Source organism: Ixodes scapularis, unplaced genomic scaffold (genome assembly GCF_016920785.2).
Source record: "Ixodes scapularis isolate PalLabHiFi unplaced genomic scaffold, ASM1692078v2 PGA_scaffold3__209_contigs__length_174095766, whole genome shotgun sequence".
Lineage (NCBI taxonomy): Eukaryota > Metazoa > Arthropoda > Arachnida > Ixodida > Ixodidae > Ixodes > Ixodes scapularis.
Window position 1 is genome coordinate 74,188,883 of NW_024609868.1, and position 25,814 is coordinate 74,214,696.

General features: G+C 45.7%; 1 protein-coding gene across 1 annotated transcript; it reads left to right on the forward strand.

Moving 5' to 3' along the window:
- Positions 1 to 2,495: 2,495 nt before the first annotated feature.
- Positions 2,496 to 25,359, forward strand: LOC121837214 (cholesterol 7-desaturase nvd-like). The gene is made up of 5 exons (XM_042292778.1): positions 2,496 to 2,609; positions 5,085 to 5,208; positions 18,500 to 18,688; positions 20,935 to 21,524; positions 25,195 to 25,359. The coding sequence occupies exons 1-5, from the start codon at positions 2,496 to 2,498 to the stop codon at positions 25,357 to 25,359; spliced, it is 1,182 nt and encodes a 393-aa protein (XP_042148712.1).
- The last annotated feature ends 455 nt before the right edge of the window (positions 25,360 to 25,814 follow it).

The window sequence follows — 25,814 nt, forward strand, 5'->3', positions numbered from 1 at the left end:
TCGTCCCGCTGAAGTGGAAAGGGCTGGGAGCAGCTTTCACTTCGTTCTTGACCTGTCTCCGACTATAGAGCCATCAGTGAAAAGCGAAAACTCGTCCGCTCGCGATCAAGTGACCACGTGCTGGCGCAGCGCAAAATTAACAATAAGGTAAAAGGAGGAAAGTCTCATCCGAGTCCGGCCATCCCCGTCCCCCTCCGGTTTCTGGCGGCATTCGCAGTATCAGATACAGCTGACGGTTTCATGGACCTAGGATAGATGGCGCCACTAAAACTCCGTATAATAAAAGTTTTGTGGATGATACCAGGTTTTGGCGAATTTATATTTATGTGGGAACGACAATATTTATATAAAAGTTGACTTTTATCGAGCACGAATTCGCACACCTTGCTATTTTTCTACACGAGAGCCATGAGAACCACGCGGAATGACGTCAAAAGGGGTCTTTGACGTCATTCCGCGTGGTTTGTCATAGCTGCCGCTCGCAGCTGCAGGTCGGTGAATATTACAGTTTTTTCCTCGCGATTACGTGGCAGAATCGCAACATTTCGAAGGAAGGAGGTGTGTTTTCTGACCTTTGTGACAAGATAAACAATGTCGAAAGTAGATGACAATTCTTTCAACGTTAAAATCGGTGCACAGCGCCCTTAAGTGCCTGACGGGGTGCTAGACCTCTCTTGTTATACAGCCAGGGAAGTAAAGACACAATGCAAAACACAGTGTTCAAATTAGGAAGTGTGGTAAAGCCTCAATCAAACAAACTACGTTCTCCAGTCAATCTCTTAGATATGCATACATCTATTGATAATTTCCGATCGGTGACGGGGAGTACTTCGCATTTAGAAACCGCCCAAGTGACAGACGCTTGCTATGTGTCTGCGCAATTGATATCGGGGAAAGGAAGGGTCTTGTGTGAGGTTCTTGCACCTCAAGGGAAAATGATTCCTCGAAAATTCAAGAAAATAGACCACTCCGTCTCCGTCTTAGTCCAGGGGTGTTATGGAAGACGGCGGGACGAAGAGACCGGGCCATCGCCGCCTGCTGCGATTGGTCAGCGCCACTCCGCTGACCAATCCCAGCAGGCGGCGATTTCCCGGTTCTTCGTCCCACCGTCTTGCAAAGCCCTCCTGGTATAGCTATACGCACTTACAAAAATAGAAGAAAAATGTTTCATTTCGTGTCCACCCCTTATAACTTCGACGTCGATGTTTCAGATCCCGAGAACGTTGAATGATATTATATTATGTTCTTTGAGAAAAAGTACCCCTACGTGTGCTTTGTTCACGTGCCGTAGGAAATTAAAATTTGCCGATTGTGACACTAAACTTATTTCGTATAAAAGTTTTATTAGGCCTGTGTTAGAATATGCTAGAACAGTATGATTCCCTTTCACACAAAACGGTATTAATAAGCTTGAAAGTATCCAGAAGTTAGCTGCTCGGTCTATTTTTAATGGTTATCGTAGAGAAACATCGTCCACTGAATTAGTTACTAGAGTGAAGCTTCAACCGTTTTAAATGAGAGCGAAAATTAATAGATTAAAATTCCTGTTCAATATCCTTAACGGCTCTCTTGATGTTCAAAGCTCTCACTATATACAACCATTATTGACCGGGTTCTCACGTCTAAACCACACGAGAGAGTTAAAACAATAAAGGTTCAAAACGACTGTTTAGATATTCTTTTTCCCTCGGGCAATTCAAGAATGGAATGAATTACCAAATGATGTCGTCGTCAACAGAACTGTTGCTAATTTTGTATCTGCTCTTGAATTTATACTTAATTGAGTTTTCATTTATAAATCTGCATCTTGTTTACGTGTTTGTACCCACTCCTACCATGGCTCCTTGAGTGGAGCCCCCCCCCCCCCCCCCCCCCAAGTAGTATTCCTAAATAAATAAAAAAAATACCGTTTACCATGTCACGCGTAAGAAACAAAAAAAAAGATGTTGACGACTTCATGTTGTTTTTTGCCTGTGTTTTCTTACAGTTACCACAGTTCCACCCAGTAAATTAGAACGTTGTTATTGCACGACTCAGCGTTTTCTTTGGCCGCTCATGTCCTACTTTAGAAAAAAATATATATAGTTACAAAAAAGACAATTTTCTATTGGCGAAGAACTTACGTCAATGAGAGAGAGAGAGAAAGAGAGACTGAAGACCTTTATCTTCTGCAGGCAGACCGCTATCGTTTATTTAAGTCGTCTGTTTTCTTTTTTTTAATGCAATGCGCTCCGACAGAAAGAAAGGGGAGAATACGAGGGAAAGAGGGTGCAGGGCAGCAAGTTAAACACTTCTCCGCTTTAGAAGCAAGTACTGGCTTTCATGTCACGTAGGTGCTGATGCCCGCAGAGGAATTTCTTGCATTGGCGAACGGAGATGTTAATTCTGTCTAGTGAAAGCGTGCATCTCCAACATTTGCTTAATAGGCGCTGTTGCGTGTGGTGGAGCTGTGCAACGTCTAAGGGTGTTGTACTGCCATTCCGACTTTACTCAAAATGAACGACGCACTCTTGAAGTCTCAGTTTTTTATCTACGGATGTCTCGTAGCGACTTTTGTTTGGATTTTGTGGACCCACTACAAGAGAGACTCTTCAAAGACACAGAAAAAGGTAAGTGTAGACACCAGAATCAGCTAATGCTAATGATTACGGGGGCCGTAGCGCACCATAAAAACTAATTATGCTCTTAATAACTAGTCATTGGCTTAGTGGGAAGGTCACATGAGTGGTCACCAGAAATCCTAGGTGGTAGGTCACAACAAGAGTTGTCGCATTTAATAGTGAAAACTGGATTCCCTAAAATTAGAAAACAAATCGTATTATAAAGTTTATTGCTGAATATGCCTTCCGCTCCGCCGAAGAAAGTATTTGTTCTAATACAATTCAGAAACCTTTTACAGCGAAACTGTACATGACTCGTTGTTGGTCACAATTTTTTGCGTCGGCGCCCTCACGGAAAGAAACCTTCAGCGATCGAAGCAAAAAGTTATACATCACGCATACAACATACAGCACAGCATTGATTTTAATTTAAAAGAAATACAAGCACAAAACAAGAATCTGAACTAGATAATTTATGATAAGGCGCTTGAGATAACTATGCTAAGCACGTACCGCTCACCGCATACGTTTCTCGGTAAAAATTACTGTTGCGCAAGCTGCCGCGGCGACGGCAGCTTGCGACGTGGGGAGTGACGCCACCCCTATAATATATATAAGAACCCTCCTATACACCGTTCCACCTTACGTCCAGATGCAGTTGACGCTACGAGCTATCCTACCCAATCCCGTTCTGTGGACGTATAGCCCGCGATACGCTTTCCGCCCGTCGCTGTGCCCCTTGTCTAAGGTCACGTGACGCTCACACGGCCTTGGATTGGCTCCAATGGCTGGTAACATCGGCGGGGATTGGACTTACGGTGAAACTGAGTATTGAGACTGATTTCATTGCTGTTGCAGCACCACTATGGGTAGGCCACGCGTAGTCAGGCCTCCCGAGGAGCATGCGTGAATAGACTTTGCAAAAATCACCTTCTGCGCGCTGCTATCTTCGTCTGCTGGGCTGTGGAACGCTTTCTGAGCATGTGCTATACATCTGCTGTGTGCTATATCAGACGCTGCGCATGCGTCCACATCTCAGTGACTCAGCATTTGTTGCCCGTGGGGGATGCGAAGCAAAGATTTGTACGAGGATCGGCAAAGGGAAAAGTAACTGCAATACGACCAGTGGCGGCATTTGGTATAGTGCAGTGGACACTCGTTGCAGATGATACCACAGCTTCGCCGGCCAACCAGGTTCACAGCGTGGATTGGAGTCTCAAATTTTCTATTTTAGATTAGCAATATTTCTGGATGCGAAACCATTAACTGTCCCGTGGAACGAACCGGGGTCATTAGCTTTGAAACCACGCCAAGCGATGGCCAAACGCCACCTAAAATCCCCTTTCCCAAGTGAAGCCGATTTCTGATAGATTATGCTCCCATTGGCCGGCGCGCGTCATCATGGATGATGTGTTCGTCTTCCCCTCTGACACGGGTGACCAGGCGCGAGCGAAGACTGATGCAAACACACCCTGCACCACGACAACGAAGGCACAGCCAACAAAGGTTTTAGGGTTTAATCAAAGAACCAGTGTATCAAGCCTGTGCGCGCGAGGGAACACCCGACTTTGTGTTTTACATGCCTGTTTTATATTTCTGCTTCCTCTTCTTCCTTTTTCATCTTTATGGGGAGCTGGACGATGTTCTTTCTTTTCTTCATCTTTGTAAATACAGTTGTGAGTAGCGCTCTTTTCTGTCCCTTCTCTCTTCCTCATACGTGTGCGCTAATGCCGTTAATATGTCTAACTACCAACTAGCCCAGTTATCAACCCTTTTACTCCCACTGACTATCGTGCGGCGAAATTTACAAAAAAGAGCCACCAGAGAGGACCTCTCCATGACGGTGCAGCGCACGCGGCGACGCGGCTGCCGGTAAGAGAAGGGAGCGGTGGCGGCAGAGCCAGTGCCCGCCTGGGCATACTCCAGAGAGGCCGCACGGCCGAGCACGGTGCGACCACTTCGCGAAAGCGCGCGCTGGGCCGTCCGCCGGCGAAAGTGGCCAACTGCGGCGGCAGCGGAAGAACGACATTCATACTTTCGCATTCAAAACTCATAAGAAATGCTTAGGTATCTTCGGACTTCTTTATGTTCGCAATGCTGTCAAAAACTCCCCAGCTCGTTTAAGGGATGCGTCGACCCGATCATTGGTTTGTTAAGTGCTTAGGATTAATCACCTTTTCCGGAACGTTTTTTTTTTTTTTGTGTGCAATATTCCTTTTTTAGTGCATTGTTTGATCTGCCGGCGTGATCAGATTTTTTGTTGATAAAATAGGCTCCTAACTGGGGGCTTCCACGGCACGATCTGTGATTCTGTGACCGTCAATTTTATCCGAAACGTCGCCGGTCCCACTCACAGCTAGATACGAAAAATTCATATTCGTGACTCCTAAGTGCGGAAAAAGTGTCATGACATTTTATCTTGATTCTTCAATGTGCATAATAAAGCGTCTCGCCCATTTTACTTACATGATTTTGTTCTTTCAGAAAAGGCCAAGAATGCAACAATACTTTCGCGATGAAATGCAGCCCGTTTTCCCAAACGGCTGGATCCCACTTCTTCTCTCGTCCGAGCTGGAAATCAACAAAGTGAAGTCCCTAAATATTATGGGTAAGCGAATTTGGCAAAAAAAAATAATATATATATATATCCTTGCGCGAGGGGGTTTGTATATACGTTTGTATATATATATATATATGTGTGTGTGTGTGTGTGTGTGTGTGTGTGTGTGTGTGTGTGTGTGTGTGTGTGTGTGTGTGTGTGTGTGTGTTTGTGTGTGTGTGTGTGTGCAACATTCTTTTTTATTTTTTTCTTTGTGCAGACCAGAGATTACAAACAAGCTAGCTCTTCACAATCATTTTCTTAAGTATAGCAACTTCGGTGCAACTATGATTCCTAGAACTTGTTCACGAGTGGCGTGTTCTCCATGTCTCTCTTTCTTCCCTTCGTTTCTCGGCTGTTGAAGTCTTTACTGTGTTGTGCAGCGAATCTCAGCGATCCTGGCGGTTTCACAAGAGCATGGGTATACTGTTGATCTGCAGCCTGCGACGAGTTGACATAACATTTGGTTGTCTAGTTCTGGAGTCGTCCTATAACGCTAGCGACAACAGCGTTCACTCGCCTACTTCGACGTTTGTACGATCAGTCACCAGGATTGCGTTCTCCAGTGAATCCTGTGAGAATTCAACGTTATGACGTATCCATGATAGTGCATAACCACGTTGTTTATTTTTCGTGCATTATTTCGAATAACGACGCTTTTTTATAGCTCATTCGATATTTCTAGTCTCTGATGGCGCATTAGAAACCTCGAATTTGAATTGTGACAAGGAGGACGTCTGTGTTACAATATAAGTGTATGCTAGGGGTTTACAGGATCTATTCGAAAATCGGAGATTACGAACGTTGGCCAATGGTGCTAGCTAAATGATTAGGGGGTCGATAGCCAATAAGTGAGTCCGTGCATCTATGTCAAAAAACACTCAAACTCTATGGATTTTCTTTGGCGACGTTGCGCTCTTGAATCTTCATGTCGGCAGAACATCGGTGTCTGCATCGTGCAAGCTGTGTGAGTACTGCGTAAGTTTGGAACATAGGAACCTGGTGAAAGATCGCCCTTCCCCGGAGCCAGGGAGCACTCTTCCGCGCGTTGAAGATATACCGGATCACTATACTCCAATTCACCTCATAATCTCGTACCGCAGGGAAATCAACAAGAGCAAGTTCTTTGCTCAAGGTCGCACCCGGCAGACGTGCAGGAACTTTAGCGCCGCTGGTGGAACGGCCAAAACTATTAGCTCAGACTTCCAGCCTTCACGGCGATACATAGCTTAGGTGAAATGGATTATATGAAAACTGGCTAATGGAGGGCTGATTACGTCACCGGCACTTTGAGACATGGTGACCTTGCTAAAGAGACCAATACGAAAGTCCCGCAATAAAATTCCATTTTATAAAGTAAACCAAAGCGCTTACGACAGAACTAGTTATGTAATATACTATTTTAAAGGAGCTGTGCAACGAATTTAACGTTGAAAGAATGAGTATCTTCTGCTTTTGATATTGTTCACCTTGTCACAAATGACAGACACACCTCCTTTAAACGAAATGTTGCGATTCCGCCGCGTGATAGCCAGGCAAAACTTAGAATATTTCCGACCTGCAGTCACGAGCGGCGGCTATAAGAAACACGCGGCGTGACGTCAATGGGGGATCTTGTAGAAAGATAGAAAGTTGTGCGAATACCTGCTCGATAAAAGGTAACTTTTCTATAAATCTTGTCGTTTCAACATATATGTATAAATGCGTCAAAAACCTGCTATCATCGACCAAACTTTTATAAAACGAAGTTTTAGTGGCGCCATCTATGCTAGGTCCACAAAACCGTCAGCTCTCTCTGCTACCACGAACAGCCGCCTGAAGCCAAAGAAGGAGAGGGGACAGGGCCGGACGGGTATGGCCGGACGCGGATGAGACTTTCCTCCTTTCACCATATTGTTCGCGCGGCGCCCGCCAGCACGTGGTCACGCGGTCGCGAGCGGATGAGTTCTCGCTGCTCACTGATGGCTCTAAAGAAAGCAATTCGGAACCCCGCGCCTACCCCATCAACGTCACTGCGCACGTGACCCGGAAGACGGCGCACGGGTTGAGAGGCAGCAAAAACCTGGATGTTTTTCGATTTTTTAAATAAAAACTAGGGTATCCAGGCAAAATCTGTTTTCTGTAGTTCAGTTTAGAGGTGTCAGGCATCAACTTCCACAATAATTTAAGCATAGCCCTGAAATTGTTGCACAGCTCTTTTAAAGATGACAAAATTCTGGTGGTATAGTTATACCAGATTTTATTGATGTGTGTCATGACTCTACGGCCTCTTGATCTCTGCCGCTTCGGCACGGCTTGCCACTTCATCAGACGATGTATAAAAACAGCGATCCACCTGAGTTCTTTAAGCTCGTTGCTGGAGGAGTGAAAGAACGGTCCTGAAATAAAGGTTTTTCAGCAACAACACTGTGACCGCTTTGGGCGACGCGCGCGACCGAGCGTGTCTTTGTAGTTGGCCTTCCACGATTGGCCAAACGCTCACTCCTAGTCATGGCGTAACAGATAGGAATTACGATACGAATGCTGAAAGGTTTTGACTCCTGTAAAAAGTGTAGATGGATAAGAAATTTCTTTGTCCAATAAGTGCATATGATCAAATAAGTTCACATAAGCGAATACCTGAACCTAACATTTAACAACAATATAAGATTACATAAGATGTTATAAGAAACTAGTAAGTTTCTTATCGCTTGTTCTATAGTTTTATATTGTTCGTAAATGTTCGTATAAGAATCTTGTAGGATATCATGTGATCTTATGTCATCATGTGCGTTTATTAGATCAAGAAATTTCTTATTCATATAACATTTTTCACTAGGGAAACACAGCTGAAATTTTAGTTTCAAAAAAGTATTAAATAAACACCTCAAAAAGGAAAAAAAAAAGACGAAAGAAAACGAGACGGAGAAACCAAACAACCTTTATCCACAACTGAGTAAAATAAAGGAACTTATTATTATCTTTACTACTATTATTAGTCACCACACTTTGTAAAATATTAAGGACTGTGTCACTGAGTTTGGGCATTCAATTTTTGAAAGAGAGTGTCAGGTTTCTTCAACTCTGTTGTTATTTTTGTCACGGCGCCTATATGAGAGTTTTGTATAAAATTTTAACTGTGTTTAATGTTTTATCGTTTTTTATTTCCTGTAGTTTAGGTGGTTCTGTCATGTCCATTTCATAGTTTGATAATTTAGCTCCATGCTCAAGTGAAAAAAAAAAACGAAAAAGAACAACGTCCGATGGCCAATACAACATGTTTTTCGCGTAAAGCTCTTCAAACTAATAAGTTCAGTAAACACTAGCCCTCTGCGTTAAGTTCTTAGTTAGAATTATTTTTGTTCACGTTCCGCCCATTAAGACGCACCTAATATCGCGTACGCCACCATTTCCTTCCACACAAAAAAGTTCGTCTGCTATGATCACTGCACGCGAAGGGAGCACCTGAAATCAGCTACAGCCGCGCCCTCTTTTAAATGGCGTCTGCTACCAACGCTGCTACGCTAGCTTAAACTCCAAGCTAGGCTGAAAAAAAAAAGAAAAAAGAAAAAGAAGCTGCGCTACGCGTTGAGACCCCTCGCCTCGCTCGAGGAAGCTTTAATATTATCCAAGGCCCTTGTGACCAAGCCTCGTTTGAACCACCAAGGGTCCGTCAGGCGATCGCTTTCCGCTCTCCACGTTGACTTCCACGGTGAGTCCGACTTTGGCCAGCGTCGCAGCATTCACGTTAGCAGACGACATACGGAAGGGGACATCTGCCATTTCTGGCTTCAGACGCTCTGTACACGCGTTCCTCGATAAAGAATGCGAGTCGTTTTCATAGTGACGTCCAGCAACGCCACTGATCTATTGTAACAGGCTGGATGGCGGATCGAGGTTTGGTTTTTGCTGGGGTTTAGTGGCACCACCGGCGGATATTGCCTGAGACCAGAAAGTGGATTGAACCCTATGGGATAAACGTGAAAAAGTGAGATTTATCTCAATTGTATTATATTGGGTGTGTTCCAAAAAATTACTCAAACTTACTCCAGGGTAAGGGGTTTTACCATGGCTTTCTAAAACCTACCCGCGTTTAGCGTTTATAAATTTGTGTCGTCGCGTGACACGACCCGCCGGAATAACTCGGATTGATTTGTGTAGGATTTGGAACAGACCCATTCTGTCTTACTATTTCATGTTAGCAGACGACATATGAAACATGACGTCTGCCGTTGCTGGCTTCAGACGCTGCGTACGCACGTTCCGCCATAAAGAATACGAGTCGACTCCATGGTGACGCCCAGCGAAGCCGCTGACATATTGCAGTACACTAATCGCAAAAAAAAAAAGCCTTTTTTTTTTTTTGGAGGGGGGGGGGGGGGGGGGTCGAGTTCATTAAAGGAGCTGTGCAACGATTTTAACGTTGAAAGAATTGGTATTTTCTGCTTTTGATATTGTTCACTGTGTCAGAGATGGCAGAAAACACACCTCCTTTCATCGAAATGTTGCGATTCCGCCGCGTAATAGCGATGCAAAGCTTAGAATATTTCCCGACCTGCAGCCACGAGCGGCGGCCATAAGAAACAAACGGCGTGACGTCACCTGGGTAGTTGTAAAAAAGATAGCAAGTTGTGCGAATACCTGCTCGATAAAAGGTAATTTTTCTATAAATCTTGTCGTTCCAACACATATATAAATGCGTCAAAACCCTGGTATCATCGGCAGAACTTTTATTACACGGAGTTTTAGTGGCGCCATCTATCCTAGGTCCACAAAACCGCGAATAGCCGCAAGAAGCCGGAGGGGGAGGGGGACAGCGCCGGACGGGCAAGGACGGGTATGGCCGGACCCGGATGAGACTTTCCTCCTTTCACCGTATATTTCGCGGGGCGCCCGTCAGCACGTGGTCACGCGGTCGCGAGCGGATGAGTTCTCGCTGCTCGCTGGTGGCTCTAAAGAGAGAACTTTTCCGGAACCCCGCGCCTACTCAAGTGACGTCACTGCGCACGTGACCCGGAAGACGATGGACGAGTTGAGAGGCGGCAAAAACCTGGATCTTTATCATTTTTTAATATAAAAACTAGGGTATCCAGGCAAAATCTGTTTTCTGTAGTTCACTGCAGAAGTGTCGGGCATCAACTTCCACAATTATTTAAGCAAAGCCCTGAAATGGTTGCACAGCTCCTTTAAGCAGATATATTACACTCTATGGGAAAAACGTAAAAAAGAGAGATTTGTCTCTTTTATATTATGTACTGTCCTATTCCTGCGAAATATAAATGTATCTTTGCAAAACACTTCACACAAGCTTCAAAAAGGTCATTTTTAGTTATTCCTTCTATAGACTTGCCTCTATTGCCTGATGTCAAACAATGGCCGCCGTTGTTGCCACCGCGATTTGAGAACCTTGGTTGTAGAGAGTGTCCATTTCAAGCCGTAGGGAGAGCTTGAAATTTAATGGCGGACGACTGCGGCGGAGATTGGTGACAAGTGCGCTTGGGCTCGTTTCCGCGTGGCAAAGCAGGAAAGCAGGTGGAACGGTGGAGACGCCTGCAGACGAACAACGCGTTTGACACCTCCTCGCAGCTCGTTTTGCAAACGCGGTCCATAAATCTCGTGGCCCTAATTGAGCCGTTAAACATTTTCTGTAATGTAGGCTCTCTACTCCCTATCCACGATCCAGCTTACTACAATATAATGTGGGATTTCTTAGCTACTTGCATAGGTACCTAAGAGTAACCAAATGGTTATCTCAACAGCGGCGGCGATCTCAAAGGAGATGTCAAAACGTGTATCCCCGGTCCCCACATCTCCGCGGCAATATAGACGACGTTTAGGGCCACATTACCGCGGGTCGGTTCGATAAATATTCTTCATCGCTGGCCGATGATCAACTACCTTGTCCCACTCTCTCGAAAATAGCGGAAGAGAAGACGCACGTACCCGCGTAAGGACTCCGAGAGCATTCATTAAAACACTCTCCAAATGAACTACTACGTCCCCATACCAAGTGCCAACCGCGCCGGCAACGTACGCTCTTAATAAAAAGGTAATAAAAAGCTAGTAGCTGCAGCGATTACTACCTTTTTCTGGCCGTTACTACATTTCACTATTTACTACGTCCAACGCGCGATAGGTAGTAAATATTACACGAGAACACTTAAAAGGGGGAGTGCAACGATTTCCGGAGTTGGCTCAAAAATTTGTGGAAGTTGCCCTCTGACACTTCTAAAGTAAAAAAACAGAAAACCGATTTCGCCTGCGCGTTCTAGTTTTTATGTAAAAAAAGAAAAAAATAAATATTGGCATTGCTGGCACTCCTCAGCGCCTTCCCAGTCGTCAGGGTCCCACTTGGTTCCATTCTTAGCGACGTAAGTAGGGGCGAGGTTTCCGTGTGCTCTCTCAGAGAACGCTCACTCTCCCTCTCTCTGCTGCCATTAGCGGGTGTTATGCTGCAGCTAAGAGCCGAGCGAGGTCGCGTCATCTTTCGCCGTAGTTCTTTCGACTGCCACTCGCGGCTGCAGGTGGGGGAACAAGCTAGACTTTTGCTTTCCGATTATCAGAGGAACATTTTTTAATAAAGGAGATGCTTTCTCTGTCCTCCGGGACACGATCAACAACGGAAAAATGACGAGATTCAAATTATTTTATTCTTAAAGTCGTTGCACTTTTAAGTGCAACGATTTTAAGACTGCTTACGCGTAGGAAGGTGTTATAGCCCTGCTCTTAAGACTGCTTAAGTCTAGGAAGGCGTTATAGTCCCGCGGGAGAAATGTTTTCGAGTAATGTTTCTACACGTACTAAGGTTAAGGACGACCTATAGGACGACGTCGAGTACGACTTTCTAGATATCGACGTGAAGTACGGTGTCTAGGACGATCTCTAGGACGACGCCGAGGACGAAATCAAGGGCGGTGTCTAGGACGACATCTGGGATGACGTCTAGGACGAATTCTAGGACGACCTCAAGGATGACGTCTAGGATGACGTCGAGAACGGCTCCTAGAGGACGACGTCATGAACGACGTCTAGCGGACGACGTCTAGAACGGCACCTAGAGGACGACGTATAGGACGACCACTAGGGCGACATCAAGAACCACGTCTCGGACAACCTTAGGGACGACGGCGAGAACGGTGCCCAGAAAATGATGTTGAGGACGACGTCGAGGATGACGCCTAGAGGAGGGCACTTAAGGCGGCTGTGGCGTATTTGTGTGGCGGTCACGTTTGCCTACGGAGGCCGCCGTAGATTTAGACGTTGATTTCGATGTCGAGTTCGTAGATGCAGACGCGGTCGCCTCACAGCCCATCGCATTAAGCACACAACGAGCAGAAATAAGTACCGAGCGCACCTTTCGCACACGGCGCTCCGGCGGTGACATTACGCTGTTGACGTATGATATCGCTCAATGATGTCAAGCTGATGACGTATTTTTATGGCCATCTTTCGGTCACAACGCCGACGGAGGCCGCCTGTTTTTCACGTACTGCGACTAGTGAGGTCGTCCTAGAGGTCAAGGACGACTTCTGTATCGACCGCAACGACGAGGGCCGTCCTTGAAAATACGACTGAGCAGCGCATGCCATCATTCGTACCAAAAGTTAGTAACTCCAGCCGTTACAGCTTTTTGTGACCATCACTACCTTTTTACTAGATATTTACCCCAAAGGCGCCGACAAAATGGCGATGTCTGCTGCATCCGCAATGGACAGCGTTAGCGACGCACTTACTGCTTAGGAACACGGGGGGAGGTATCCACGCACAATTGTAACATCAAATATTGTAGGAAGGGGTATGTTTAAGGCTTGGAGTTGACTTTATAACGATCGCAGCCGCCTTTCCAGCACGTCGTGGAAGCCAGCGCAGCAGCCACTGATCTCAATGACAATTGCTGGATCGCGAATCCCCACTTGTTCACGGCAGTGCGAATGCGGCCACCGGACGGCCATCTTTTATGGTAAATATTTTCGTTTTGCTAGCGTTTTACTGCGGTTTTCGAGCGTGATATAGACACGTTTCCTACTTGTTCGTGGTCATTCGCGGAAGCAGTTTTTTACGACTCTGTGTACCGCGGAGACTTTCCGTTGGGAACACTTGGACATTTTTACGAAACTGCCGTGCCGCAGGAAAAAGGCACAACTCGTCGAAAGCAACTTTCGCCGGTCCGTTGGCGTCATAGAGTTATTATAATGTACGCTAGAGGTTCAACTGGCGCTAGTGTCTATGCGACTTCCGTGACGCAAATTGAAGCAGACAGCAACCAGTCTACTTTTCCAGTCTTCCTGTGTATTCCTATGGGAAAGCGCGCGTGCATTTTGTCTCTTCGCCGGAAAATAACACGGAACACTTTGGTTATTTGGGTCGTACCGAATAGTATGTACCTTGATTAACACTGTAAAAGTGTAATTGCTTTAGTTAGCGCATTTTTCTTCATCAGTGAACGATGTTTAACTTCGCTACATTTCAGTCCCAAACGTGTGTTCCGCAGCAGGTGTGTAAAAACAAGCGACGATTCGAAGCAAAATTACAATCGAAAGGAATGTAGAGTGTGTTCAAGGCTCGCCAGCAATCCGGTGACGCTTATATATTGCTAATATGCCAGCCCTGTCACTATAAAAAATGACCCCGTCGTGCATGAGCGGATAAAAACATTCAAAACGTAGAGAATAAAGTCCGTTTGCTATGAAAGGTGTCTTCGTATTGTTTTTTCTGCCGGGCAGCTTTTATCTGGCACTTGTTCTCAAAGATTTCGAGCGTGCGAGTGATATTTTGAACGTAGAACAAGCAGCTTCGCTCACAGCAGGAAGAATAAAACGGTACTTACTTATTTAAAATAGGAATAGATTACGTGGCCTTCAATCAATTTTGATCGTACATGCACGTGTATGTTACTGATCCGGTGTTACTGCGTAGTTCTTGCCGTCTTTCTTAATTTCCAGATGTTCTTCGTTCGTTTGGCACGGGGCACGCTGAAAAGCGCCGACGTCGTGTTCGCGCTAACAGTGTCCGACAGTGCACATAAATACACGTACGAAGCTGTTTTAGCACCGTTTTTATTGCGATGAATTTGAAAGAAAAACACCGTAATTGACCAATTATTTCGTCGGCATGACTGAGAAATGTTCTAAGCTACCTATTACGTATGAATTATTCGGGATATTTGCGCTTATGATCGAGCGCAGAGAGAAAATGCACTCACTTTTTCCCATAGAAATGTATTACCGGAAGTCAATTTTCGACTGGTTGCTGTCTGCTTCAATTTGCGTCAGCACACTAGCGCCACTTGAACCTCTAGCGTACATTATAATAACTCTATGGTTGGCGTATTCAAAGCTTCCCTGGCACGCCGAAGCGCCGTGTTTCTGTGCCTTCGCACGCTTGATACCGTTCAAGTATTGAAGCCGTGTGAATGTGTTTTACGAGTGCAATGTCCGTGAAGCCGTATGTGCCTCCGGATCAGCGTCTTACTTTACTCTGACGACTGTATACTTGCGGCAATCGCGGTCCAGAGCGAGCTTAATCCAGCGTCCAGTAGCGACGGAAGAGGGGAAAAGGTGTGTCTTTTTTTCGCCCTTAGACGATTTACAGAATACTGCGCAAAACAGTTCCTCATCACTGATCAGCGCTGGCTCATTATCAACCTACTTATTTGGACTTGACGTTTGAGCGCGACTGGTCAACAGATTGCACACGCCCATATGGACCAAAGATTTTCATTACCGCCGTCTTGTACGTTTGCCTTCGAAAACCCTCCTTTCTCCACACCTGTGCTCTATACATGCTCCCACGTGATTCATTAGGGTAGATTTGGAACCTAGCCATGGTTAATAGTACATAAGAACACGCACAGACCTCCCCCCTTTATTTATTGATAACAACTCACCGGAACAGCTGGACAATACAGAACTCTGTGGCCGATATATATATATATAGGCATTTACGCGTTAAACACGTTCAGAACTTTGGTGCGGCGTCGATTCTTGATCGGTATCCAAGCGTGCGAAGACACAAAGGTGCAGCACTTGGCGTGCCAAGGAAGCTTTGATCACGCCGCGAGACCGGCGACACTTGCTTTCGAGGAGTTGTACCTTCAGATACGGCTTCACGCAGATTGCACTCGCAAAACACATACACACGGCGTCGATTCTTGGTCGGTATCCAAGCGTGCGAAGGCACAAACACACGGCACTTCGGCGTGCCAAGGAAGCTTTGTACACGCCGCAAGACCGGCGAAACTTGCTTTCGACGAGTTGTGGTTTTTTCCTGTGGCACTGCTCTTTCATAAAAATTTTCACGTGTTCTCAACGGCAAGTCTCAACGGTACACAGAGTCGTAAAAAACTGCTTCGGCGAATGACGAGGAACGAGTAGAAAACGTGTCTTAGCACCCTAGAAAACCGCAGCAAAACGCTACCAAAACCAAAGAATTTACCGTACGAGACGGCTGACCGGTGGCCGCACTTGCGGAGCGGGGATGCGCGGTCCAGCAATTGTCATTAAGATCAGTGGCAGCCAAGGAGGATAAAAGGGTAGGAGAGGGCATGACGCCAGCCTCGTAGCCTCCACAAACCATGCTCCCTTGACGCGTCGCCTCTTTCTCATTTTTCTCTTTATTCTCCTCCCTTATCAGCCCAAAATGACCACATCACGTGACCGAAGCTAGCCTTCGTCTAGCCTTCGATCTGATAAAACCTATCGGACGGAGCGCGCGCAAGCCTGCAAGGAATCCTCCATTCATCTCACACATGACATGTCACGCGCACCGATTGCCAGAGAGATCTACGGTCACGCCGGCCACAACATCGTTTAAACTTTTTATGACTAGGCTTCACCAATGTGCCCCCTCCTAGTACTTATAACCTCCTTGGTGGTAGCAGCCAATAGTGATGCAATGGCCATGCGGCTTCTGTCTTTTGTTCTCGTTCGCAATCTTTTGGGAGCGTTTAGGTTTTCATTTTAGATTAAATGGGATGAAAATAGCCACGAAGCTCGTGCTGAACCCTTCTCCAATTAGAAAAAAAAGGCTCTTTTTTTATTCTTGCATATTTTAAGATATACGTTTCTTTATGGATGAAGAAAGAATAAAACAATTAAACGAAGTGCAAGTCAGAGTGGTGCACTCTGACTTGCACTTCGCAGAGCACTCTGACTTGCACTTCGCAGAGCACTCTGACTTGCACTTCGCGTTTTCTTATCTTCCCTTCTCCCCCCTTCTCCTCCTGGGTATAGTCGGCTACTCGTTGTTGAAAGTTTACTCGTCTGTTGCTAGTTGAAAGATGTCGTTGTGTTGTCAATGTTTTAATTGTTTCATTCTTTCTTCATCCATGACTTAAACCAACACGCTTTTCTCCCAAGCATACGTTTCCCTACGCTGGCAACATTGTACGAGAAGCCGGTTGGGACCAGTCAGAGTTTGCGAGACACTCTTTTGTGCGATCCAAACCTGCCGTTTTACCGTGTGTCACATGTGTTTTTCTTGTGTTCTCATGTCGGAGTGCATAGTTAATGTTCATGCGCTCGACCAAGCGAGTATATGCGTGGAAGTGAACTGCTCCGAGGATTGGGGAGGAGATCGAACAGTCACGCCTCTAGCGGCACGCTTCAGCTGTGGGGGCAACAAACCGAATTCTTTTGTTTGTTTTTGATCAGCGATATCGAAGATGACGATTCGAAGGCCAGCATTGGTCAGAGCGAAGCGCTCGTGTCCAGGCCGTGCATGACGAGGTTCAATTTCTTTGTTATGCTGTGTTAGTAAACACCGGGCTGTGGGGACAACAACCTCGATAAAGCGACCCCTATAGTTCGATCTCCTGCCCAATAGTTCTAACGAGCCCGCTGCCGCTCGTCACCGCCTAAGTTGCATAACCACACACTTTTTTTTTTTTTTTTTCACCGGAAATCACGTAGCTCCTTGCGCTCGTTGCGTTTCCGGTCTTCTGTCGCGAGGTAGCGCGATGTACTAGTTAGATGTAGTAAAATGTACGGGTCCTAGATTCAGACTAGTACCAGTTACTAGTTTATTGACCTACTAGGTAAATAAACGAGTAACTGGTACTAGTCTGAATCTATAACCCGCACATTACTAACTTCACCGTTACTATACCTACGGTTACTAGGTACCTAGCAACATATGTGACAAGCGGTCACTACCTCTTATTTAGTAAATACCACTAGCTTTTTTAAGAGTCTAACAGAATGTCCTTACCTGCTTGATGCTGGGTTCGGGAGAGCCAGATGTCTCCGGAACCCCATGCGGGGTTCCGTAGATCACGGGAATCTCCACAAGGTCAGTGGGTATAGCTGATCACAGCAGACGAACTATATTGTGCGGAAGGAGACGGCGGGGGGGGGGGGGGGGGGGGGGGTGAGAGCCAACTGCGTCATTCGCCGTGCTTTTCGCTAGGAGGAATGTGAACAAAAAAGGATTTTCAAAAAGTACGTTTTTACTTCGCAATTAGGACCACGGTGGTTACACTGCAGCATGTCGCTAAACCACTGATCTGCCGAATTCATACTGAAGTCGTCACAATGAGCCTTCCACCACTTGTGGAAGGTCGACCACACTGACGCTTTTGGTCACGATCGTCGCCAATAAAGCTCCTTCCAAATTACCCATCTATCAAGAAGACTTCTGGCAACGTAGGTACACGCGGTGATCGCGCTTATCTTACCTGCAAATAAATTCCACGTAAACACCAAAAATAAGGCATTGATAAACGCTAAGCAAAGTTTCATTTCTTTTTAGTTTTGTTCTCGAGCAGTTACTACCGCATATGCCAGCACTGGAAGTCTAATAATAATAATAATAATAATAATAATAATAATAATAATAATAATAATTTCATTGTTTTCTTTCCGTTTAGGGAATGCTAGAGTGTATAACTACACTCTAGCATTCCCTATGGTGCTTGGGTAATTTAGCAAGAGGTATAATCAGCGCTAAGAGGCTCAATAGCGCGTTTTCATCGACGTCATTCGGTCCAATATCTCGTAGTTTGGAGCCGCCTGTCGCGTGCCAAAGACGAGCGTTTGAAAAATATTTCTGGCAACATCAAATACGCAGTGTACAGAGGTCTATAGGGTTCATAGCGGGATGTATAACAACAAAATGGCGGATCGACGTCAGGTGAAAACATCCTAAACTACTCACTGCCACCACCTCTAGCATTTCAGTTTTACCCTGCAAAAACAGTAACTCGGCAGGCCGTTTACAGCGGATCGAGAATCAAAACCAAGCGGCCGTGCCTGTACCACCTTCGCAAAAGTCATATAGATTACAATTTGAATATGACTCCTTCGACTGTATAAACTTGCTGCAGGAGAAGAACTGGTCGTGTTCCGGACTCAAGATGGCGTCGCCCACGTGATGGACGCCTACTGTCCCCACCTGGGGGCAAACCTGGGCGTGATGGGCCGTGTTGTGGGAGACTGCATCGAGTGCCCTTTCCACGGATGGAGGTTCAGAGGAGAAGACGGGGTTTGCACGCACGTGCCTTACGCTAGTAAACGTACGAATTTCATACCTTTTGCGGGCTCAGGTATAAGCATACTAGGACACAACACCTTGAGCTGTTTCTCTCTCGCACCCATTTTAATTGGAGCACTGCAGTTCCATTTCCCCAACTAACTGAGTGAACATTTATTCAACCCCAGAGACATGCAGACGTTTTAGTCCCGTGCACGTGCATACGTCCGCATATGTTTATCACCGTTTCTTCCCCACTCAGTCTTTCCTTTGCTTCCTAATCCGGAATAAGCTATGCTCTGGCTCTGGAATATAAATATTTTATTCCGCCGCTCGGAGCTCCTGGAGCGAAAGCTCGCCCTGCGGACCCCGTGGATCCTTTGTTGAATCCCCACCCCTGCTCGTTAAGATCTGGATGAGCGTCGTACCGGCTTGCAGTAGTGCATGGCTAGTGCGTGGTGCACGTTAAGCTCCCCAAGCTAACGGTTGTGCTGGATTGGCTAATTTTTTTTCTATTTACAGCTGAAACACCAGACGCCTATCGAAGCTGACTACAGTGCTTTGCGGCCCTTTCTGAGAATCAAAAGAAACGTTATCATATCACTTATGTGCATGACTTGAGCAGCACTCTATTAGGCACGTCAAGGAATTCCCTATATTTTATCATAATTATTCCCTATCCGAGTGGCATTCGTTCGTTTTCATAATGAAATAAAATATTTACGATTCAGTAGAGTACGCAGACTCATATGGTATATGCACACCTCATACCTGCCTTTTCCTGGGGGCTAAACGTGCTCACGTGCTTTTGTTTTCATTAGATATAAACCCAAGACAGTAAGCTTACAATCACTTTTATATGAGCTCTCCAAATGCAACTAAATTTGCCAGTTAATTGGCTTGTTCGCTCTGAAGCTTCATTTGTTTTCAAAGAGGTTATGCGTACTCGGCCAAGCGCAAAGGCTCCTAATGGTGTCCTTATGTGATTTCTGTGGTAAGACACAGTGGTGAAGTATCCACTATTTTGTATTTTATACCAAATGAGTAAAGGTCAACCATTACAATGAGCATTTTAAATTTAACTGCTGCTTCCACGTGTGGAGACACTGTGGGAAAATGCTTGAACGGAGTGGGTGCGGCAAAACGTTGGTCAGCTGTCTTCATCAGTTGATGGAATATGCATCATGAGGACGCTAGAGGCCAGTCTCTCCTAGGGAGCCGCGTCTATGAATAAGACAATAGTTAATTTTCGTATCTCATATTAGTCATTATCTTGGCACTGCCTCTCACGCTGATAAATCTGGAGCATAAATAAATCTTTGGGAATACACAAAACACACCTGGTGCTATACTAAACCAAACGTTATGGCCATCTTAACCACGTAAATTGGACAGTGTAGTTCTACACTTACGCACTTACCCCTATGCTCGCCCAAAATGTAAGTGGTGTCTTAAACTTGCGCTTATCCTTGTTGAAAAGTGTGCCATACCTACAATCGCGAATGGTCTATGGTACGGAACATCCGTACTCAATTGATTGACCTTAAGATACTACAAATAAATTACCTTTACAACCACAAACGTTTATTGCTTTTAAATTGACAATAAAGACTAACAACATAAATGTAATGCATTTACAGAAACTGAGACGAAACTCTCTACAGCAAAACTCAAGGCACACGGAAAGTTGGAACATCCCATTTTGTAGACAATTTTATTGTTATCACTCCATTACCTTTAGCCTCAAAGTCTCACTAAACGAACTAACGGAACATAACATAACACCATAATTAATTTACAATAGATTCTGTTTAGTCGAGTTGCTTTCATTATATGCCTAACGATGTTCTCTGTATATGCTTAATCGCCACCTGAGACCTCTGTACTCTCACTTTCGGATATTCTTAAGGTATACTTTATATTCGCGTTTCAGTGGTTTCATTGTGGCTTCCGAACTTGCGATATTATATAGTGCATATTGATATTCTTGTAAACTTTTTTTGTGATTTGATATGTTTATTGTTGTAATTAAATGTTTACGTGTGATATTTATGTGCTATATGCTTGCGTTGCCCCATCTTGCGAAATCTAGGGGGCAGGGAACTTGTAAAGACGCCACGATGATGTTCTTCCCTGCCTCCTACTCCGTTGGAGGTAATAAACCTTTCATTTAAAATAATTTCTAAATATCCTACCAGGCCGTCACTCTCGCCCGACTACTAACTTAATATTTTAGTAACCTATAGAGTTACAAGCTAATATTCCGTGGAATTCTTGATTTGCCAACAGATCCCGAATTTGTGAAAGCTAAGACGTGGATCTCCAAGGAAGCCTACGGCTTACTTCTGGCATGGTACCACGCGGATGGACAAGAGCCAACGTGGGACGTGATTGAGCACCAGGAGATTACCAGTGGGCAGTGGAAGCGAACTGGGTTGTACGACAAACAAATCTTTGGTTACATGCAGGACATTACTGAAAACGGAGCAGACGTCCACCACTTCAGTCAGATTCACAAGTCTTCGTCGTTCGTAGGGCCTGAGGAGTACGAGCGCGTTGCGGGCGACTCGTGGGCATGTCGCGTAATGACGTTCGACTATGACATAAAATGGTCTGAGCACGGCGTCAAGGTTTGCATCAGCACAGATCTGCAAGTTAAACTTTTTGGATGGAAGGTCCTCTCGTATCACGTTGAGCTGTGGCAGCTAGGACCCGGCTTGACTATCGCGCATGCCACTAGTCCGTTCGGCAATCTTTTTTACGTCTTCTCGTTCACGCCCCACGGTCCCCGTGACATCCGAGGCATCATCCAGAGCTACGCCGATCGCAGCCTGCTATGGCCAATCCGGAGGTTTATGGAAATTGGAACTTACTCTATGGTAAGGACTATACCAGCTGTCTTATTGATGCGAACACGATTTAGTCGGAAAAGCAAACGAAAAAGTGCAAATAAGACATAGTGGGCAATTTTTGCGGATATTGTTGAGGACACGCATACACTGCCTACTTAAGAACATAGCTTGGGATTTAGCGTCATATTTTCGGTGTTCACTGCCCGAACTATGGCCCAACTATTGGCATTGCTATCCTGAAAGATAGAGCGTCCACCTTACAATTTATGCAATATTCTGCCCGTTACTTTAAAAGTGGAATTGATTACCGTTACAAATTACTTTCGCTGAAAAGTAACGGATTACTTTATTCGTTGCGTTACAAATTAGTTTCACGTTCTTTTTCTATGTACTTATCAGTAAGACATTAGCAATAATTTTGATGTTTTCAAAAATGTTCTCCAACACTGCTTTCCATTTCTCATACGCCCGTATTATGGTAGTCGTAAAAAAAAGTCGGAAGACACCTAAGCACTTCTTATGAGTTGTGAATGCGAAAGCATGAATGTCCAATGGAACGCCGCGGAGTGATGCACGGAGCTTTGCGGCGCGAGCAATGTTTTCAAGTTGTGGCAGAAGCACCGGCGACGATGTGGATGTTAGAGGCGGCGCCATGTTCGTTGGCAGCGAGACGAGCAGAAGCACCGCCGACGATGTGGATGATGGAAGCGACGGCATGTGTGTCGGCGGCGAGGCAAGCAGAAGCCTCCGAGCGCGCGCCAACGTGTCCGTTTTAAAGACCGACGACCAGTTCGCGCTTTCCACCTTTTCCTCGCTTCCTCCTCTCCACCCTTCTACCCTGTCCACCGTTGCCTGTTTCCTCCTCCCCATGGTGAGGAGGATCTTCTGCCTTGCAGAATCTCGAGTCTGGTCGTCGTCCTTTAACCGGCGAGGGGGCCCGTAGTGGCATGGAATCGCGGCGGTTAGTTTTATCGCCACGCTGGCGGCACGGACACGTAGCGCCATCTGGCGGCGGTCGTTGAAACTGACGAGCGCAGCGGCCAATGGGAGCCTCGTTGCCGCGCACCAGCTAATGAGACCTTTGGCATTAGGGAAACTAGGTGCCGTTTTCGCGCTTCAAACTGACGACGTGGGCTTGCTCCATGGGACAGTTGATTCTTTCCATTAAAAATATTGTATTTAAGAGAAAGAACGTAAGCTCACTCTGTTCACGTGTACGCTGAGAAGGCCGCAAAGGTTGCAACCGCACCCGCCATCCCTCTAGCTTACTGTGACCAGAAAGAATATCTAGAATTCTTCAGAGAACGTTAGCGGTGCGCATGATCAGTAGCAGCGTCTACCTCCGCTAGAAGGTTCGGACATAAATGACCAATCTTCGAAAGTTCTCTTTCGAAACGGGCCTTTCAATCCTGAGCGCAACGTCTCAAAGCTGCTTTCTCGCGCCTGTAGCTTGGTTGAACCGTTAGCTCTATACACGAACGGAGTATTCGCGGCGAGAGGTGTGGGTATCGCAGCTCGGTGGAATTTTTTCACAACCTAGAGTGAGGATACTTCAACTTCCTCTGCTGGTGCAAGCACGCGTGATGTTAAGCTTTTATGCACTATAAAAATTAAAACATAACCGCGTGGGTAACACGTGCACTGCCCATAGTGAAAAAACAGAAGCGCCCCTACCGAGCTTCTCACCGCGAATAATTGCATGCAGTACTGTAAAATGCGTGGGCGCGAGCGCTCGTTTTTGAGCTTTGGTCGAGCGTGTGGTCATACATTGCTCCAATTTCTGTATTATGTGCATATTTTTTTTAAAGTAACGTTTATTGAAACTGGAGTTCTCTCAAATATAGCGGCCGTGATAGCGTCGGGTCATAGGCCCCGAACCACTTGTCGACCGAAGAGCTGAAGAAGTCATATATCGTCGTGAGAAGTCAACAATACGTATCCTTCGTCAATCGAATCCCGACAGCTCTAGCGCGACGGGACTATCCCGTCGCGCCGAGCAGATTTTCGAGGGAGGAGGAAAAGCCCTCCCCAAATGGAAATTGAAAGAGGAGACGGCGAGGGAAAGGTAAAAACGGGTTACCCACTCCCCGACGACGGGAAGAAGTAAAGATTGTGCCATCGCGATCATATCGAAATTGGGGAATAAGGATTCACACAATATCATGCGGGCAATTGGCTGCAAGATTATTATAGCGGGGACAGGCATGCTGATGACAAGTGGGAAGGGGGGAGTATAAGAGGAATGAGATCCCCCCCTCTTAACCCAAATTGTTTAATAGAAAAGCTTGAAGCATCGAGAGCTATTAGCCGCTCGCCTCACTGACTCAACAATGAGTTTTTTTTCCACCCTCTAATCAAAGTCATCTATCTCTTTGGTAACCCTAAAAACATTCGAGATTACCTGTCAGTCAGAAACATGTTCCTGTGTTAACAGTCGGTGGTGCTGAAGCGTAAAAAATTTCGCATATAAACTTGGTTTGCATCCTTGTGAACAGTGTTTGCTGTTTGACGATCTTGTACAGAAGGTTCACAGGATACGTTTCATTATTTATTTATTTGTGATACCTGTAGCGATAGCGGCTCTCCCTTGGTTTGGAATGACTCTGCCAATTTATTTATATTTGACACGCGGCGGGTAGACTCTTAGCATCGCTTTCGACTATTTTAGAGCCTACTGGCCTGGCCACAGACCCATCGCCTGATTGAATTAGAACCGTAAACTATACCCGGAATTCTCAAAAAAAAAAAAAAAAGAAATTGAAAAAAACTTCAGCTTTTCGCGGAGCATTATCACTTTACTAGTTTATGTGATGAATTAACATGTGTGTGGGCGACTTTTAGATAAACATGTCGTTCTTTTATCAATCATATATGTTTCAAACGCCAAAGGCGTAGTTGCTTTTTTCGATAACCACATCTTCTAAGAACTATTTCGTGTAGCGCTCCAATAATGCGCAAATCTTTCTTTCGTTCTTGAAGTAACAAGGAGTTAGAACCAAATGGCGTGTTGTTGGAATGCCCGGCTATGGTGCCTGGAACACGTCTCCGACTGGGGTGTTTGCCGCGTCCTAAAAAGTGGTTTCTCAATTTCCGCTTGATGACGTCATAGAAGTGTCATGCTGTCGCCGGTCGCCATCCTGGTGGTGTCCCAGCAGCGGTGGTGGATGTGGCAGACGCCTGTTCTGCTGCCGGTAGCTCTCCACTGTGACAGTCCACAGATGCTTCGGCAGTCAGAAGTTGGGACGCCGTCACGGCATTGACACTTACGTTTGCTTGCGCTTTTCGCCGCAATATCTACGACCAACCGCCAGTTTCGCGACATCCAACAGAATGACACTTCGGCTTCAGTGACATCATTTGTTGCCACTTCGGGACCAGTTTTGATGCGGGGGCAGCATAGGACGCTAAACACACCAGTCGGAGCGGTGCTCCAAGCACTATAGCCCGGCCTCGAGCACACGCTTATAGCCTTCCGCTATGCATTGGCTGCACGTGAACGTTTGAAGCTCACGCGGCGCCGAAGTGTAATTGAAGGTAGGAAGACCGCGCTGACGGTACGACAACTGAAGGGCCCTCTTGCTGTTCTCATCCTGTCACCAACTGCAACTTACTACAGAGGAAGAGTTTCCCACATTCCAACGCCATCCCAAAACGTCAAGGGCATAACCAAATTTACCATGTTCTTTCCTTGCCGCAGTTCGGTCGGGACATCATCATATGGGATCACAAGACCTTCCTGAAAAATCCTGCTCTGGTGAAGGAAGACGCAACCATTAAATCTTTCCGGAAGTGGTACTCGCAGTTCTACAGTAGCAAGAGTCCGACGTGGCGAGATGTGAGAGAGAAGACCGTAGACTGGTAAAATGAATCGTGAAGCTCATATGCAATAAAGCTGAGAACGTCCGCACGGGCACGGGAACGGCGCTATTTTTTAGCCGTTCATTCAACCCATTGAGCACGGGACGGGACTGACTACGACGCTTTGACGACAGAGGATGTAGATTATTCTTCTGGCTTACAAAAAATAATCGTGAAATATGTGTGCAAGATCTTTTATTTTGTTTTGTAAAATGCTATAAAATGACTATGAAATTACTTCAGGGACTAGGAAAACGGCCCACATATTGTTACATTCACACCCTACATATCACGCTCATGAAAATTAAACTTCATTTGCGTTGTAAAGTTTCGACAACAAAAGCAATAAGTGTATCATTTTGTCTCCTTCTGCAAACGTGATCGCGAAAACGCGAAGAATTTTTCTGTGTAAAAGGGTTGTTAATAGCATCGCCAAAATCTCACAATTAACCTACTTTA